The sequence below is a fragment of the Clinocottus analis genome, unplaced genomic scaffold (genome assembly GCF_023055335.1).
Source record: "Clinocottus analis isolate CAN_PGR_092001 unplaced genomic scaffold, fCliAna1.0.p SCAF_3, whole genome shotgun sequence".
In the NCBI taxonomy this organism is placed as follows: Eukaryota; Metazoa; Chordata; class Actinopteri; order Perciformes; family Cottidae; genus Clinocottus; species Clinocottus analis.
The window spans coordinates 14,086,372-14,103,228 of NW_027176042.1; the positions used below are offsets into that span (position 1 = coordinate 14,086,372).

General features: G+C 40.1%; 1 protein-coding gene across 3 annotated transcripts in view; it reads right to left on the reverse strand.

Moving 5' to 3' along the window:
• erc2 (ELKS/RAB6-interacting/CAST family member 2) overlaps positions 1 to 16,857 on the reverse strand; it is a 32,442-nt gene that overhangs the window by 10,113 nt on the left and 5,472 nt on the right. For all 3 annotated transcript variants that reach the window (XM_068593590.1, XM_068593591.1, XM_068593589.1), the window contains exons 3-10: positions 8,387 to 8,815; positions 8,007 to 8,081; positions 5,625 to 5,780; positions 4,567 to 4,734; positions 3,650 to 3,817; positions 2,575 to 2,712; positions 1,917 to 2,057; positions 1,565 to 1,705 (exon numbers count right to left, since the gene is read on the reverse strand). In XM_068593590.1, coding sequence (XP_068449691.1) covers positions 1,565 to 1,705; positions 1,917 to 2,057; positions 2,575 to 2,712; positions 3,650 to 3,817; positions 4,567 to 4,734; positions 5,625 to 5,780; positions 8,007 to 8,081; positions 8,387 to 8,815 — 1,416 coding nt within the window. The remainder of the gene's footprint in view (positions 1 to 1,564; positions 1,706 to 1,916; positions 2,058 to 2,574; positions 2,713 to 3,649; positions 3,818 to 4,566; positions 4,735 to 5,624; positions 5,781 to 8,006; positions 8,082 to 8,386; positions 8,816 to 16,857) is intronic.

Consider the following 16,857-nt stretch of genomic DNA (forward strand, 5'->3'; position numbering starts at 1 on the left):
AGACTCATAAATGCTCACAGAATAATTCAAAAATATTTTTGATTTACAAACGCACACAGAAGGTTTCACAATGATTTATATAAATGTAAAAAAAAAATCACAAATATATTTCTGCATTTGTATGTATTTGTGTGTGTATTTTTCTATTTGTTTTGTTGGCTTTTTGAGACTCCCCTGCTGCGCTTGGATCTGTAAATGCCTTTTTTTTTTTTTTTTTAACATAGAACGATCTGTAGCCAATCAGATGTCGCCCTCATTTTCAACCAATCACATAGCTCCCTTTCTTCCCCACGTGGCTTCATTTGCGACAGAAAGGGGGCGTGGCTTATCGTGAGCGGCCATCATTCAGACGCTGTTGAAGGACTACTGATAATATTATGAACCCAGACACAATGGAGTTTGATGTTCGTGACGTTTGTGGGACTTCCACAACAAGTATAAAACAGAACTAGTGGTTATTTCCATGGTGGATGTCTAAGTGTCCTTGAGCAAGACACGAGGGTGACCAGACATCCAGATTTTCAATGCCCTGTCTGGCGTCTGCAGCAGCATCAAGCCAGACACGTATTTGTCCTCCTGAATCTCTTCTTAATTACACAACAATCCAATGTTTTTTGTACATGTTTGAAACGCACGTTAAGCATTTACTAATGTTTCAATTTAGTCTATTCTTATCAAGTATTTTTGTTTAAACTTTCCATTTGGGTATAGTTATAGCGGGTTGGGTTGGTATGTTTTTTTTCTTACCTTGATATTTTGATATATTAAATACCCGAGCCAGAGATCTTGATACATTTTCTCTGCATTTTTAAATGGATGTTTGTGGGATTTTAATTATGGCGTCTATGTTCCTGGTACGAGTGCATTCAGTCTTGTTGTCTTGTATGCCTGTGTCCTGTTAAATGCCTGTGCCCTCACCAAACTAAATGGAAAAATTATAGCTAAAAACACTTTTAATAAAAACAATTAAAGTTTATTTTTATTTGGATTGAAAATTAATTTCTAACCTTGGAAACAGTATTTGGCAAAACAAATTTACCACAGCAGCCATGTAGCTTCTGTTCTGGAGTGTGTGATCATATCTCATTGCATTTCCCAGCAGGTGGGGTTGCAAAATGTAACTTTAGATGTTGGTTTCAGATGTAGCTTATGTGATACAATAAAAAGCTCAAACACAGCGACTACAGGGACCTTGTAGTAAGATTGTATTGCAAACAGCTGTACATTTGTATGAACATGTGTTTGCTGTAGTAAACTGCCGTGGTATGGTGTTTACTGATGAGTTTTACTGAACTCTCCTTAACTCCAATGCCTATGTTTACATAATGATGAAGCTATTCTCGTATTACAAAAAAGGAAGGATAACTTGTAAGATATCTGTGTTGATAACTATGTAACTGTTGTGCGAAAAAACTACGGCCTGAATTGATTGGCAATCTGTGAATTATTTGCATCTAAATCTAAAATATAGATCTAAACTAAATATGAGTATTTACATGTTTCATTAAATCAAATCGACACATTAGCCTGATGAGTGATTCTGCAATGTGAAATGCACACTTACCTTTTGCAACTGCGTCTCCAACTTACTGCACTCCTCTTTTTTCTGCTCAATGGCGATTTCCAGTGACTTGAGCTTTGAATCCCTCTTGAGGCCAGAGGATGCCATCGATGAAGCGTGTTCCTTTAAATCGATGAGACTGGACTGCAGGTGGACAGATAGTTAGCACAGGTTCAAACCAGGTTTAACTTGGCCATAATGCCACAGCTTGAATGTCATATAAACGCCTGCTGACAGAATATACTGTACAGAACATCAGCGTAGAGAAACATAAAGGCACAGCATGTGTACATTATGCAGCCATGTGGACACACCCGTACACACACATCTCTTTGCGTCCTGCATACTCACTGACCTCTTTTTCTGTTAATTCTATCTGCAGGCTGTTGACCTTCTCCTTCAGATCCTTGTTCTCCTTCTTATATGACTCCACTTCATCCAGACGTTCTCTGTCTTCTCTCTCCCTTTGGTCCTTTAAACGCTCTATAATCCTCTCCTAACCCAGACACATACACACAAATAATCAAAGGAGTTACAATTAAGAATGCTGTAAACCGACAATTTAGGAATTCCAAAAGTCTTGAATGAGTGTGAGCAAAAGGTCACATTTGTCAAGCGACTTAAGACTAAAGTGTAAGACTAAATGTTCAGAGCAGCGCTCTGTGGCACCTTTAAGTTTTGAGAAATGTCATAAACAAAAGCTTAAGTTTGCGTCTGCGTAATAAAGGGTTGTTACTTTAATCTTTGGTTTAAAGACAAAATGTAGGAAACACGCTTATATTTATTTCATTGCTGATAATTAGAGGAGAAGATTGATACCAATTATACAAGTACACAAGTATGACGCTACAACCTGCAACCAGCTAACCTAGCTAAGCATACAGCTAGCCTGTCTCTGTCCAAAAATGTCCCAGTAATTACAGGCCTGAAAAATTCAACCCAATTCCAGTCAGTGGGGAAGACACCACCTGTTGCTCAGACCCTAACCTCGAACACTCATTGCATGCTAATACCTTCTCTGACAGCGCCTCCTCCAGGGTGGCCAGGGCAGTGTCTGTGTTGCTGGAGTCGGTCTGCAAAGACTTCACCCTGTCCTTCAGGTTCCCCAGCTGCTTGTCTTTGTCCCGCAGCTGCTCCTGCAGGTTCTCAATCTGACACGGCGAGGAGGAGGAGACCGGGAGGATGGTGGTGGCACGAGGGAGAGAAGAAAGCAGAGAAGCATTTAATAGTTTGTGTAATAGCTGGACTCAAAGATTAGGAAAGTCTTTGATGATTAATACCCACTCCAGAAAACGTCATGTTCAAAGTTTTAAATGTGTTGGGGCTTTACAACGAAGCCTTTTCATTTCAAGACATACATCAAAAACTGCCAGACTTTTAAGAACAGTTTGAGAAACAGAAAAAAGAGTAGAACAGAATTTACATTAAGTTGCCATCTGGGAGAAAATAGAAATTGTGCATTAAGACTAAAACACAACTATTTATAGACAAATGTTCACTGATATAATATTTCACATTATGTGATTGACACAGAAGATTAACAAAACCAAATCATCCACCACATTAGGAGACAACAAAGAATTACAAATCACAAGAGATACAAGTTGATGGATGAGGGAGAGAAGGTGTGCTCGAACAAGAGAGGAGAGAAAAAGAAGCAAAGGGAATGGGTGAGCAGGTCAGGGTGAGAGAGGGAGTAACACTCTGAGGGTATTTATAGCACACACACATACAAGAGTCACTGAGGCAGAAATATCTTCTAGCTTTTTTTCTATGGACACTTTTCCCCTGAGAGCAACATAGACTCTCTCACTCTAAATGGAGAGAGTAACCACTCTGCTTTGTATTTTCACAGAGTGACTGGTTTAGTCCAGAACACAAGAGTCTCACGAAAGCTCATCGTTCATTTCAAATTACTGAACATCGGGAGCACATAGACCTTCGCCTACTCTCTACAGTTTGGTGTAACCGTTAAATAATGGAACAATAACGTGGTTAGTGAATGGTTTGGAGAATTATTTCCACATTTTCATCAGTTTGTATCCCTACACCACAAATGGCAAGGCTTTCTTCTACTCTGATTCTCACCTTCTTCTGCAGGACATTGATCTTTCTTTCTTTGACCTCCAGCATGTCTTTCATATCCCTGATTTCTCCGGCGAGAGTGCCCTTCTCCTCCGTCAAGTCCTGCAGCTGCTTAGTTTTCTTGTTCAGGAAGGACTCTTTCTCTTCCAGACGCAGACGTAGAGCATCCACCTGAAGCCAGACAGCCAAAAACACTGTAGTGTGAGGAGGCTGTCCTCGACCAAAGACATTCTTAGTTGACTAACGCGCATGCAATTTTGTCAACTCATTGATTAGCTGATTTAATCACCAGACTAAAACTGAGCTTCTCCACAAAGAATCACACAAAAGCATTTCTTTTAATATTGTGTTTTCAGCAATGTGCTTATAAGTTCCTTTGAAATGAGTAATTCAGCATAAAAAAGCATTAAAACATGACTAATCCATTGAAGAAATTGTGGTTGACTAAGACAAAAACGTCCGATTAGTTCACTAATAGACGAAGACGGGCAGCCCAATATTGAGTCTGCTTACAATAAAATAATATTTCAAGTATTAAACTTAATCTATATGCCATTCCAAAGGAATATATGACGCTAAACAGGTGTTTATTAGTGTGATGATCTTCAGTTTGTGCATTACAGTTTACTTAATGCTTCCGCAGTAATGTATGTAGTATTTATGATATTTTAAATGTGTAAAAGATGTGCTGGGATACTACACTGCACACTACGTTTTTTTAGTGGTGCCCTCAGTCACAGTAAGTTAGTTTCAAAGTAAATAAATTGTTGATATGATTTGTTGTAGTAAGCCTCGGGCTCAGGGCAAGCCTATTATTTGCTCAGCTTTGCTTGGAGTATGAGAATGTTTGTGATGCAGTGTATCGTTAGGTTCATTTACTGTGTGAACAAACAATTTAATTTCTTTTTTTCCTTCATTACCTCCGTTTGCAGGATGGCAGCGCGTTGCTCCTTGGCAGTGAGAGACTCTTTTAGCACCTCAATATGCTGTTTGCAGTCTGAGTTCTGGTTGTTGAGAGTTTCTAGTTTGGTCTGCAGAGCCAGCAGCTCCGACTCCTTCTTTGACAACTCCTGCTTCAACTGGTCAATCTACAGATATGTGAAAAACCATTTACATGAGAATTATCATGTCATATTATCACAGTGTGTGCATGCTCGACGAAGTGTGGGAAACCTCTTTGTTACCCAACAGCGAGCTAGTCCGTACAGCTTTTGCACTATTTTCATCAACACATTTTCCCATTAAAAATGCATTTGGGACTTACTCCCCTGCATTCATCATGTATTATACATAATCTCTATTCATGATTAATGAAAAGAAGTCTAAAAATAGAATAACAAAACAGTGGCTGGCCTCCGCCCGGTCGACTGATGTGAGGAGTGGTATGTAAACACAGAGTCAAAGCTCTGGAGAGACATATGAGCCTCAGAGAACGACACATGCATCTTAATACGATCTCAAATTTACGGCAGCTGTGCTGGTGTGTTGACAATGTAGCTCTAACTAATGAAACACACATCATCATGTCTTTATGGGGAGTGAGCTGATGAAAACACTCATCTGAAAACTAAAGCAGGTAAAGTCTGTTTAATAATAACACATCTATCACTTGGCAGGCATGCACTTTATTCTTTGAACATAATGCAAGTCACAATTGTCTGTTGGCAGCATGAAAATAAAGTAACAGTTTTTTATACATACGTAAGGAAAAAATAATAAGTATTTAATTATGTCAATGCATGCACTTGCTGATTTAGCCTTTTTTTGGTATTCTTGACAATAAGCTCTTTAAAAAAAAGAAGAAAAGAAAAAAACGTCAGAACAGCATCTCTCAGAGCATTTTGCTGATGCCGCTAAATGCTAAAGCAGAGACACATCAGCTTAATTTAGCATTCCCCTATCTGCATATCTCTATCCGTATTGTTTGTCAGTCACATAACAGGATCTGAATTTCATGCATAGTGCAGACGTTGTCTACCTTGGTCTTCATAAACTTAGAGTGGTTCTTGTAGACCTCCATCTGTTTGATCTCCTCTTCTCTGTCCTCTGTGTTCAGTAAGCCGTTCGCCTTTAGCATTTGGATCTCATCCTCCAGATCTCGAATGTTGCGCTCCAGAGAGGCAATTTTGGTGTCCTGCAAACAAACATGCAGAGTAGACACACCTCAGAACCCAGACTGGCATGTCTTTTTTCTCAGTTTTATGCTGCAAATTAAACTGAACTAGATACAAGTGTCCAGAATAGACAAAAAAAAAAAGATATAGAGACTAAAAGACAGAGGGAGTGAGAAAGAAAGATGTAGCAAGATAAAGAGAGACTAGAAGAAGCTCTCTGGTGTGGCTGAGAGCAACTGCAGCACTGTCGGTGAAATCTGAAGCTTTCTATCTAGCGCCTTGCAGCCGCTCAGAGGATTAATCACCATTGGGAAATATTGAGAACACATCCAGCACGAAGGGATCAGCCAGGACTGGAGAGAAACGCACAGGGAGAGGAAGAAAAGTAACAACCCGTAGCTTTTGCCGTAGTTGCTTGCAGATCAATGCAGAATCCAGTCTCTGGGCTGCGACTGTGAGTGCAGCTTTAGCTTCACGGCTTTTTAAATAAATAATACAACGTCTTTAAGATTAGCCATGGTCCATCTCCCTCACTAGCACCGCAAAGAGCAACCTTGTTTCTTTCTCTCTTTTTGTGTCTCTCCTTCTTTCCTCTGAACTTCTGAACTTGGCTGTTAGCGGGGTCAGTTGCAGCCCGCTGCAGAGGAACATGGGAAATGTATCGTAATGAGGAACGATGCACTATCTGCGAAGGATCTGCGGGGTTAATGCATGTACACTGCACATGTACATTTACTTCGCACTGCCGCTGCATCTCACCTCAGTCTCTCTGTTACGAGATGAACGTCAATGAACTAACATTGCTGCAATAGATAAGACACTGTACCTTGAAAGGAGGGAGGTTCTATTCCATCCACATGTATTCACTGGTACATCGATCTGGTCAGTAAATCTTGCTCTTAATCTCTCTTTTCCTGCCTCTGTGTGTCTCTCTTCCTATCTATCTCCCTGCATACTAGCCTCTCACTGTCATAAACAACCACACCTGTTTCCATGGTAGCAGCAGGCTGGCTATATACCGTGCACTGTCTCTGGTGAGTGAGGAGGAGAGGGCGGGACGGATGAAGGGGAGATGGGGAGGGAGGACTATTCGTGCTTCAGCATCAGCACAAACACAGCAGAGGGGGTGAGCAGAGGGGAGAGATGCTGGGTCTTCCTGCACAGCACAGGAGGAGGAGGCGGGTCTTCCCTCGCTCTGTATGCAAATCAACAAGATCCCAGAGAACAGATGTCACATGATCGCGTTGGGTGAAGGATGGGGCCTGCACAGTGCCGATCCAGCCGAGTAAGAGGGGCTGTGTCAGCTCAGCGATGATGTCATGATTTATTTTGAGGAAGTGATGTCAGGCCTCTGCAGTGAGGCTGGTGGAGTCTACAGCGGTACAAAACTGGTACAGCTCAGCAGCACAACAAGTGTTGATCTGAATAGACATTTTTATAAGATTATATTTGCATGTTACATCTTTGTAGATTACAGCTGCATCCATTTGAAAGAATGCAATATGTACTGTATGTCGAATGTAATTTGCATGAACTGAAGGCAACCACACTTGTGGTGATGGGTGGGGTCTCTAAAGCTGCAGTCTGTCTTTTTAAATATTTTTTATGTAATATGAATATTTGTCATGCACCTTTCCAGCAACGACAGCTGTAATGTTGAACAGTAATATTGATTGTTGATGTTTACACAACTGCTTTGTGAGCACATACACAGTGTGTCTGGGTGTCAGTGTGTGTGAGAGAGAGATAGAGAGATGTGTCAGTGTGTTTACTATTGACTCAGCTGCTGCTGATCTTAATAACAACAATAGATTTAGTAGAACCCACACCAGATCTGTTTAGACATGCAGCACTTTACATAATACAACGCCTGTGAACATCAGTGATCCAAACACATATAAAGAAACATCTGTCTTTTCACATCTCAACATGTTTAGCTTGTTTGTTTATAGCCATAGTTAGAGGAACCTTCCTACAAAAGCAACTAACCACATACTAATAACCCAAATGTTATTTTGAGTATTTCAGAATCAGAACCAGAATCAGAGCCATGTATGTTTCAACATACAAAAAATGTCTCCTGGCCGGAGATGCATAACATTAAACATTTAACAATGAATGCCATGAATAGGAGCATGAATATTTACAATTAAATTGACAGTAGAATATAAAATTAAAGTAAAATTAAGTAGTAGAATAGTGACTGCTGCTGTTGTCAGTCTGTATATTATGAGTCAGGTTCTTACTTTCATCTCTATGATGGTCTGCAGGGCCTTGGTTTTGCTTGGATCCTGATGCAGCTGATTTCTTCTGTGTAGTTCCTTTTTGAAAAGGTACAATATTATGAGGCAGCAGAACAGCAGAATATATTGTTACCTCTATTAAAAGCTGGAATACGTGACTCAAATAGTGAACCAGTATTTCAAGTTTGTCTACACATGTAAAACATTTAATGCAACTAATGTGTTCTGCATTACAATATGAGCTGTAGAAGAGAGCACGTTGATCATGAGAGAGTCGGCACTGCCCTCTAGTGACATTAATATAATAAACTGTCAATTCTTAGCCTTGTACAGTGACTCTAATTCATTTAAGTATTATCAACACAGTCCTGGTCATCGGGTACCTCTCGCAGGTGGATGTTCTCCTTGTCCTTTTGATCCAGAATGACCTCCAGGTGACCGAGCTGGGCCTCTGCCTCAGCGATGCGCCTCGCTCTCTCGTGCTCCTCCTCCTCAGAATGCCTCCCCGGGGGCAGCCCTTTGCTCTGCAGCATCTCCAGCAGCTTCTTAATGGACTCGTCCCTGGCTCCAAGTGTTTGTTTCTGGGTCTCAATCCTCAGCTCCATCTCCTCAAGTGTCTTTCTCAGCAAGAAGAGCTCCTTAGCCTGCCTGTCGTGTTCGGCCTGCAGCCGACGGAAGTTCTCCTCCGTCAGCTCGATGGAGGTGTAGTGGTCGGCAGCGGAGCGGTTGCCGCCGTCCTGCTGCAGCAGGTGGTTCAGGTCTCGTTGTGTGCGCAGCTCGTCCTGAAGAGCCTGGATAGTCATCTGGAGATGCTGAAAGAAAGACTCCACAATTATTGAAATTCATTTCAGGAAGAAACGCAAAGCTATGTTTTTCATGACAACACAGAAATAACTACACATGAGGGTAACCACATATACACACACATTTCTAAAATGCTTGTTCAAATGATTCTGTGGAAAAAAAAATATGCTCCAGCAGGTCAGACAGGGGGACCTTAGCAATCGTTAGGAGCAAATGGACTGTAAACTATTGATATCGTCGAAAGACAGTACTGTTTATTTCATGGGATTTGTTTCTTCATTCTGGAAAAATAATCAAATGTGATTCTTTTGCAGTCACAAAAAGACTTTAAATCACATCAATGTATTAATTAGTGTAGGTTGCTCTGTTGAAGCACAGCTGAAGCCAAGTGCTTTCCTGCAGTGCAGCAGAGGTCTTTGCCCTCTGACAGTCAGCTTGAGACGTCTGGACACAAATAGAGTGATTCAAATCTCAGAGGTGGCATCTGCCTATAATGAAACATAATCTCATAGCTAAATAAGCTGCATGTAGGACAATAGTGTGTGCATAAAGTATATTTATTGAGCCGTTACTGTTGATGGACATGGAGTCAAACATTTAAGATGAATAAATAGACACTACAACAGAACTTATAGTATGCTTTCACTATACAGTAGGCCCAGTAATGCATTGAAAAAACATACTTGTTTGTGAGTGTCCAGGATCAAATACAAATAAAAACACACACTATTAAGCCAACTATATTTCTTTGTGTGCCGGGGTCTTGGTTCTGAGTTTATGGGAACACTGTTCGAATTTCTGTCACAGATTAGCTCAGGCTTGGTCTTGCTTGTTGCCATTTTCTTCCAGCAGATATCTCCAGAGAGAAATCAATCTATGTTCAGAAAGGGGCCCAATCAGGATTTAGAGGAAAGCAAGCAGATTGTTAAACCCACTTTACAGGCAGTCCGAGGTGGTAGGGTTTGAGGCACTGCAGGGGGAAGGAACAGCAGACACATTCGGATTGACACGATTAAAACAAGCCTACTATTTGCCAGTGTTTATAGGGGAACATATGAGGGTTCACAAGGAGTTCACTTCCTGTCAGAGGTTCAAAGGAGAGGAGGTTGTAATGGCGCAAAGGGATTGCCAGGTGAAAATACACGCCACACTGAAGGTGACTCTATGTTGTGCACGCAACACGTGGTGCAAACATAGGGACAAACCTTGGTTCTCCTGACATCCAGCAGCTGCAGAGCATGGGCAGAATGAACAGAAAAACAAATGTATGGTATAAACAGAACGTCAGAGCATGATGCAACAGAGACGGATGAACGACACAAACCAGCCAGAGATTTAAAAGGAAAAACACCTGTTAGTCCATGCAGCTGTCTGGTAATCAGCCCTCAACATAATATTCACAATATACCTATAAAAAATATTACTAGTTGAGATTACCTTTCTGGAAAATGATGACGATAAAGTTTTATGTGGCATCAACTTTCAATAACATGGTTTGGTACAGTTTTCTTCAGTCTTAATTAATTTCAACGGCACATTTTTTTTGGGGCCGGCTTTATATGACTATGGCTTGCTGATATTCCTATATTTTGTTGGTGAACAAATACTGAATCTCACTGCTAAACATTATGTATAGGAACAATCTAATAAATAGATCACAAACAAATACTAACTTAATAATGTATGTGATTTTCAATCAGAAATGCATAAAAATGTATTTATTCATTTTTTGATTTAATATATTTTGGTTTTGGATTGCTGGCCTAACAAAACAAGACATTTGAAAAGGACATATTTTGATGGAAAGTCTGATACTTACAGAACAAACTATTATTGATGGAAACATCAGATCTGCTATTATTTATTGATGGTATTCATGTCAAAGGATAAAACAGCAGTACAATAATCTTGAACATAACTAAAGTAAAAAACTAAAGCAATTTTTCCATCGATCTAACATAACTTGTCGACTCACTTCCTCAGTACAGAACAGACAGAATGGAGGGAAGAAGCCTTCTCCCAATGCTGAGACTGTAGAAACTGTACAGGAAGCATGTGTTGTAACCATCGGGGGGCAGTGTTAGTGTTGGAGGAGCTGACGAATGTTTCTACTGACTGCTGCCACTATCAACAGCTTTTGTCACACTCCCTTCTGAGAGTCGGTACCATTTGTTTCGGCAACAAAAACCACTTAATACATCTCAACTTCTCATTTCCACATCAAGTGTAACCTTGTTTATTCCGTCACCACTTCTAAATTACAATAAAGAACGGATCATCATTATCCTTCCTTTTTTTAACACAACAGTTAACTTCATTATACATGTGGAATAATCATTTTGATTAAATATAAAAAAATGTTTAAAATAATGCAATATTGTTGTAATCGCACTTTACAAAATGATAAGTGACTGATTTCCTACAAGAGTTATGATTGTATCGAAAGTAGGCCCCGCAAATATAGGCTTGCTGCTACACTACTTGTACTAAATCCATGTAATATTTAAAACAACCCTTTTTTGTTTCCTCATAGCTTCGTTCTAATCTCGCCTGACACTGGTGCCTCTCCCCTCCTCATCAGCACCCCTCAGTCTGTCTTGATAAATATCATAACTACAGGAGGAAACAGTGATTCCAGTGCACAATTGCGCTGTAGTTTAAAAAGACAGTGTGGCCTCTCCTCCCGACATCTACAGCAGAAAACTGTCCCAGTTCCTGTGAGTCAGTCGTGACTCAGCGAATATTGCCGATGTGGTCACCTTGCCTGACAAGAAGGCTTTTATTTTGCAGTGTAACCTGAAGAAGAGCTTCCAGAGCTTTCCCAGAGTCAAGGAGAGATGCTCAGCCACAGTGCTCCCCTTTCTGAGTCACACCGTGGGCAGCCAGGGGTAACTGTCTGTCCTAAATTAATGTGACTTAGTGTCTACGGGTATTTGTTAGGGTATTTGTTTAAATATCAAGACTAGATTTCCTTGCAATTCATCCAGTGATTGCTGAGCTATTTCTTTTCTGGACAAGTGGTGGACATGGAACACATTACCTCAAAGCTACTCGCTTTTACCAGGCTGTGCAGGAAGAGCAGCTATATGTAGTGTATGCATGCTGCACATATGTGTGTGTGTGTGTGTGTGTGTGTGTGTGTGTGTGTGTGTGTGTGTGTGTGTGTGTGTGTGTGTGTGTGTGTGTGTGTGTTAAGGGAGAGTGGGAGTTTGTATCTGACAGATGGGCAGCTCCAAGGAGCTGAGTCAGGGCAACCTACTGCTCACTGCATCCCTAATCTCAGTGTTGTATGTCGTGATGTCTGACAATATAGAATTACACCCACAGCCAGGCCAGCAGACGTGGCATTTATTCATCTCCACTCAGCTAGAATAAAAGTAGAGAGCACTTTGAATGCAGACTTAACACTGAATTTTAAAATATACATTCTTCACAGTAGTTATACGAGTTAATCCAGTGTGCAGAAGATCATTTCAGGCATTGAACTCTTATTCTTGTTCATCATATCATATATTACGAGTTATCCTCATTTAACAGAATACAAGATCACTGCTCAGTTTAATAAAACCAAAGGTCCCGCTATTCTTACCGTATGCTTCCCTTTATTTAGTATCACTGTAAAGGGTAATATTAAGTCCTCCCGCAAAGTTTTATATTTACTTTAGTATTAACAGCATAAGATCTGTAAAAGATGGCACTCTACGCCTCACCAATAACACTGATGATAATGAGTCTTACTATTGTAATGGCATTATATAAATATCACACAGACACAAAAAACTCAATACACATATCTCGGGAAGATTTGACAAGAAGAAAGCATTAAAAACAGTCCCAGTAGATACTGTACCGATATGTGTATATGTTACCTACCGTAGATCTTGTATATTTTTCCTAAACCTCACCAGTTAGTTTTGTCAACTAAACTTCACCAAACTGTGACTGAATAATAAATAAAGAGGAAATAATAAGTAAACTAAGTGAACAACACCTAGTTCTATAAACTATAGACTGTCAACTCACCAACTGTTGCTAAATGATGAAAATAATTGCTCTGTTCCCGAGAATCCAACATCTTTACAGAAGTGGGATAGCAACCTATCAACTATCAGCTGTAAAAGGACAAAACAGGTTGCACACACACACACACACACACACACACACACACACACACACACACACACACACACACACACACACACACACACACACACACACACATACCGAAAACATCTGTTAGGCTCTGACATATGTTCTATGAATCACAGCTATGGGATTTAATACTATTTATTTAATCTTTCCCTTCACACTGATGCAAAACACTCAGTGATGCACATCTTCTGGGTAATGATAAAGTAAGGCTGTATAATTTTAGCCTCCCAGTGCAGGCAATCAATAAACCATTTAAAAATATATAAAGGCCAACTTCATCTACAGCTATGATTATAAATCAACGCCTTCCAAGTTACAAAACCATGCTCACGCACATGTGGATTCAAAATAATGTTAAGGGTAAACATCCGTTGGTTCAAGCATTTTTTTCTCCCTATTTGAGTTCATGAAAGCATGTCACAGTGGAGAGTTCCTCAAAGCTCAAAGCCATGCAGAGCAGAGGAACAACGTGGACAATGATCCTTAATGAGGTGTTACATACATTTATGTAGAATTTAATACTGCAAACATCAGATAGAGATATATACATAAATATAAACAGATACATTTATACTTTTTTTTACAGAACACTTCGATTTCACAATTATTTCTTTTATCCATCCCTCCTGCCTATAGCTTGTAAACATATAAATCTGACAGTTTGCTTGTTTCATTTGTTATTTTTTGCCTCTAAGATTTTAAAGAACAATACTAATCTAACAATGACGCATCGTCAACATATGGACTTGAGAGGGATCAAAATTCCAACACTGCAATTAGTAGCCTTTAGAATAATAAAAAAAAACTGTAAAATGTCAGTTGAAAAGAGTAAATTGAATTAAATTCTGTTTTCTTGAGTCGAAGAAGGATACTTCTTCATTGTCGACTTCTCACTTTACTTGTTAAGATGGGTATTTTTGATTACATTTAAAAACAGTGTTGTTCTGGAGAAGAAGACATAGCCGCCTGTAACACTTCTTATTCCATTTGCTTTGTTCTTTCATCTTCCACCCCCAGCTTCATATCTCACGAGCATTGCACTCTATGAATGTCTCCTTGCTGTACATCTCGAGACTCCTCTTGTCATAAGGGGGTTCCACAGGAAGTATCCATGAGCACTTTAGACTTTTCACATGATACTTCCTGTGCTCACTGGAGCCTCCCATGTCATGAAATTGCAGAAAAGATCAATACCATTGCTCGTCATGTTTATGAGATTGCTGCAAGCTTGTTAGCCACCAACTGAAGAGATCTTAATATTAACTCAACATACTGTGTGGGCTGCACACCTGCTGCATCATATGAATCATAAGTGCAAAAGACTAATTACGACTATACCTCTCCCACAAAAAAATACAGACTGGTGGTGATGACTAAACCTCTGCACACACATTACCAGCTGGCACAAGTACAAAGGGAAGACGCCTGTAATCATGAATGCAAACATCCTCATCCCTACGACAGACTGTACGGTACACAAGTACACAAATAATGTACGTGCATCCATTCATTCACAATGTGCTCAAAATAGACCCATCCTCTGACACTTCACTGAGACACAATAGCCCCACTCTGATCACATGCTCACATTTTTAGTGCTTAGTCGCACGTACCAAATGCTAGCTCACAGTAAGAAATACAAAATAAACTAAATATGTCATGTTTGTCTCTGAGGCGAGGTATCCATGCACAGGCAGAGCAGTGTGATATGGGAAGCTCAGCCTCCATTTTGGGGATTGCGTTGATGAAGGCTGACTGGGTGGCTGAGCAGCAGTGGTCATGACTCAGTCAGATATGGTCCGCTCTAGCTCACACTTGCCTACAGCAGCTCTTGTCCAGCTTCACAACAGAACATGAATTTAAGTCAAATTGATCAGCCACATAGCAGCCTGATCCATTTGATTCGTACATACAACATGTGCCTCACAAAACAGTACTGAGCTAATCACTACCGCTAATCATGACCATCGACTGTCTTGCTTAAAGCTCTGCAGGCTACTGTTGATATTTCACTCACAGTGGAGTCAATACTTTACAAAACAAATGAAAGATAAACTAATGCATTAATGTTTTTTCTTGTTTCCTCAGATATGTTCAAAACAAACACACATTCCTCGATCTTATCTTTCACAAAATGCATAATGCATAGAATTTGCTCAAGCTAATAGAAGCGTGAGGCACCTGATTGTAAAGCTATAAGACAGATGTAATGATTTGCCTGAAATTACTCGATTATTAATGAGGCAATTTGCTCCTCAGACTGCCTCTCAAACCATCCCAACGTTATGTATACACTCACTTACGTAAGAGCACTTCACAGCCCAGAAATCAAGATAGAAAAGACCAATTATAGTAACGAGGCACATCTGCCTTTTATTAGCCGACATACTTTATTAATGAACCTAAGGAGGGACATAAATATCATTCAGTACAGAGTCAGAGCGAGCACTGATGGACAAGGTTGCGGATAGAAAAGAAAGAGTCTTCTCTTTGTATCGAGCACAAAGGCATGAAAGCCCACACTGTACATCTTTTATATTCTGCTGGACACATTCAGCTCCTACAGTGTATGTCGGCAAACTAAAAATACATACAATGATTCCCACTGAGTATTTAAATCCCAATGAACATACAGAATAAATGAAATGATAAATGGCTTGGGCATTGTCAGTGGCAAATCAGTTTTTCTTGAACAGGCACATTTCCCTCTCAAACACATCATAACGATATTAAAAAATCAAAGTACAACTGGCTCCCCTCTGGGGATCACCAGCGGGTAGGACTGTGAAGCAGGGAGCTCGACATCCTTCTCTTTAGCCGCATGGCACTGCTTCAGGGATGTGCTGGCAACCGGCAGCCTCTTTAACCTCCAGTCAAATCAGGTGAGCCCCAAACAATTTGAAAAGGGAATGTTCATACACAAGAGCACGAGCAGGGGTGCACAAAGACAAATGGGTCTCTGTTAATGGTCACTCTAATAGTAACCTGCTGTGACCTTGAAGGGTGAAGAAAGAGTGCAGAGTAATGAAGTGGCTGCTCAGTGTCTGACAGCGTCACTCAACCAGACAGAAAGACACACAGACCGACCGGCACAAAGACCACATACTGCTGGAAAAACTCGGCCTTTACATTGCTCGAAGTGTGGTACAATCAGCTGCATCATGCCACAGTACTGCCTCAAAAATCTAAACGCTGTAGAGCTCAATCTAGTCAGTCAAGCACAATGCTGACCTATTCCACAATCTACTTCTGGGTGTGCTGCACTTTTCCTTGCAGCTGAAGTAAAAAACTGAACCGTGGCTCTGTTTGGGGACATAGAACTATTTTCTTATACTGAAAGCAAGATTAGCTGGTTTTATATCTGCGTTATTTCCATTGTTAGAACCTTATTTTCACTTGACTTCAAGCATGGGACAATTAGGTGATTAACAATCAGAGTTTAGCTGCAAATGTATATATTTTTTTGCATTTAGTGATGAAAAACAGACTATTGTGTACTTGAAGATGGTAAAGGCCAGATTAACAGACGTAGACAGTGAGAGATGATCAAAGTCAGAGTGAATAAAGAAAAGAGAGTAGGAATGGGAAGAGAGAGATAGATTATAACAAAGTGTTTTTAAGTATACTTGACATGTGTCTCTGGGCCTTGTGCCTACTCTTTACATATCCTGATTTAACTGGGCCATGACTACACCCCCACATTGAAGCAAGCAAAAAAAATATTTCAACATGTCACACTTTTATGATAATCTAGTAAAGACTTTTCAAAACAAAAAACTACAATCAATGGTGTGGCCAGATTGCATGCAGAAGTTACTATTCACCTGTTGGTAGTTTCACTGTTCTTTTCACTTCATCATGAAACAGCAGGTTTTTATTGTCAAAATGATGGATTATA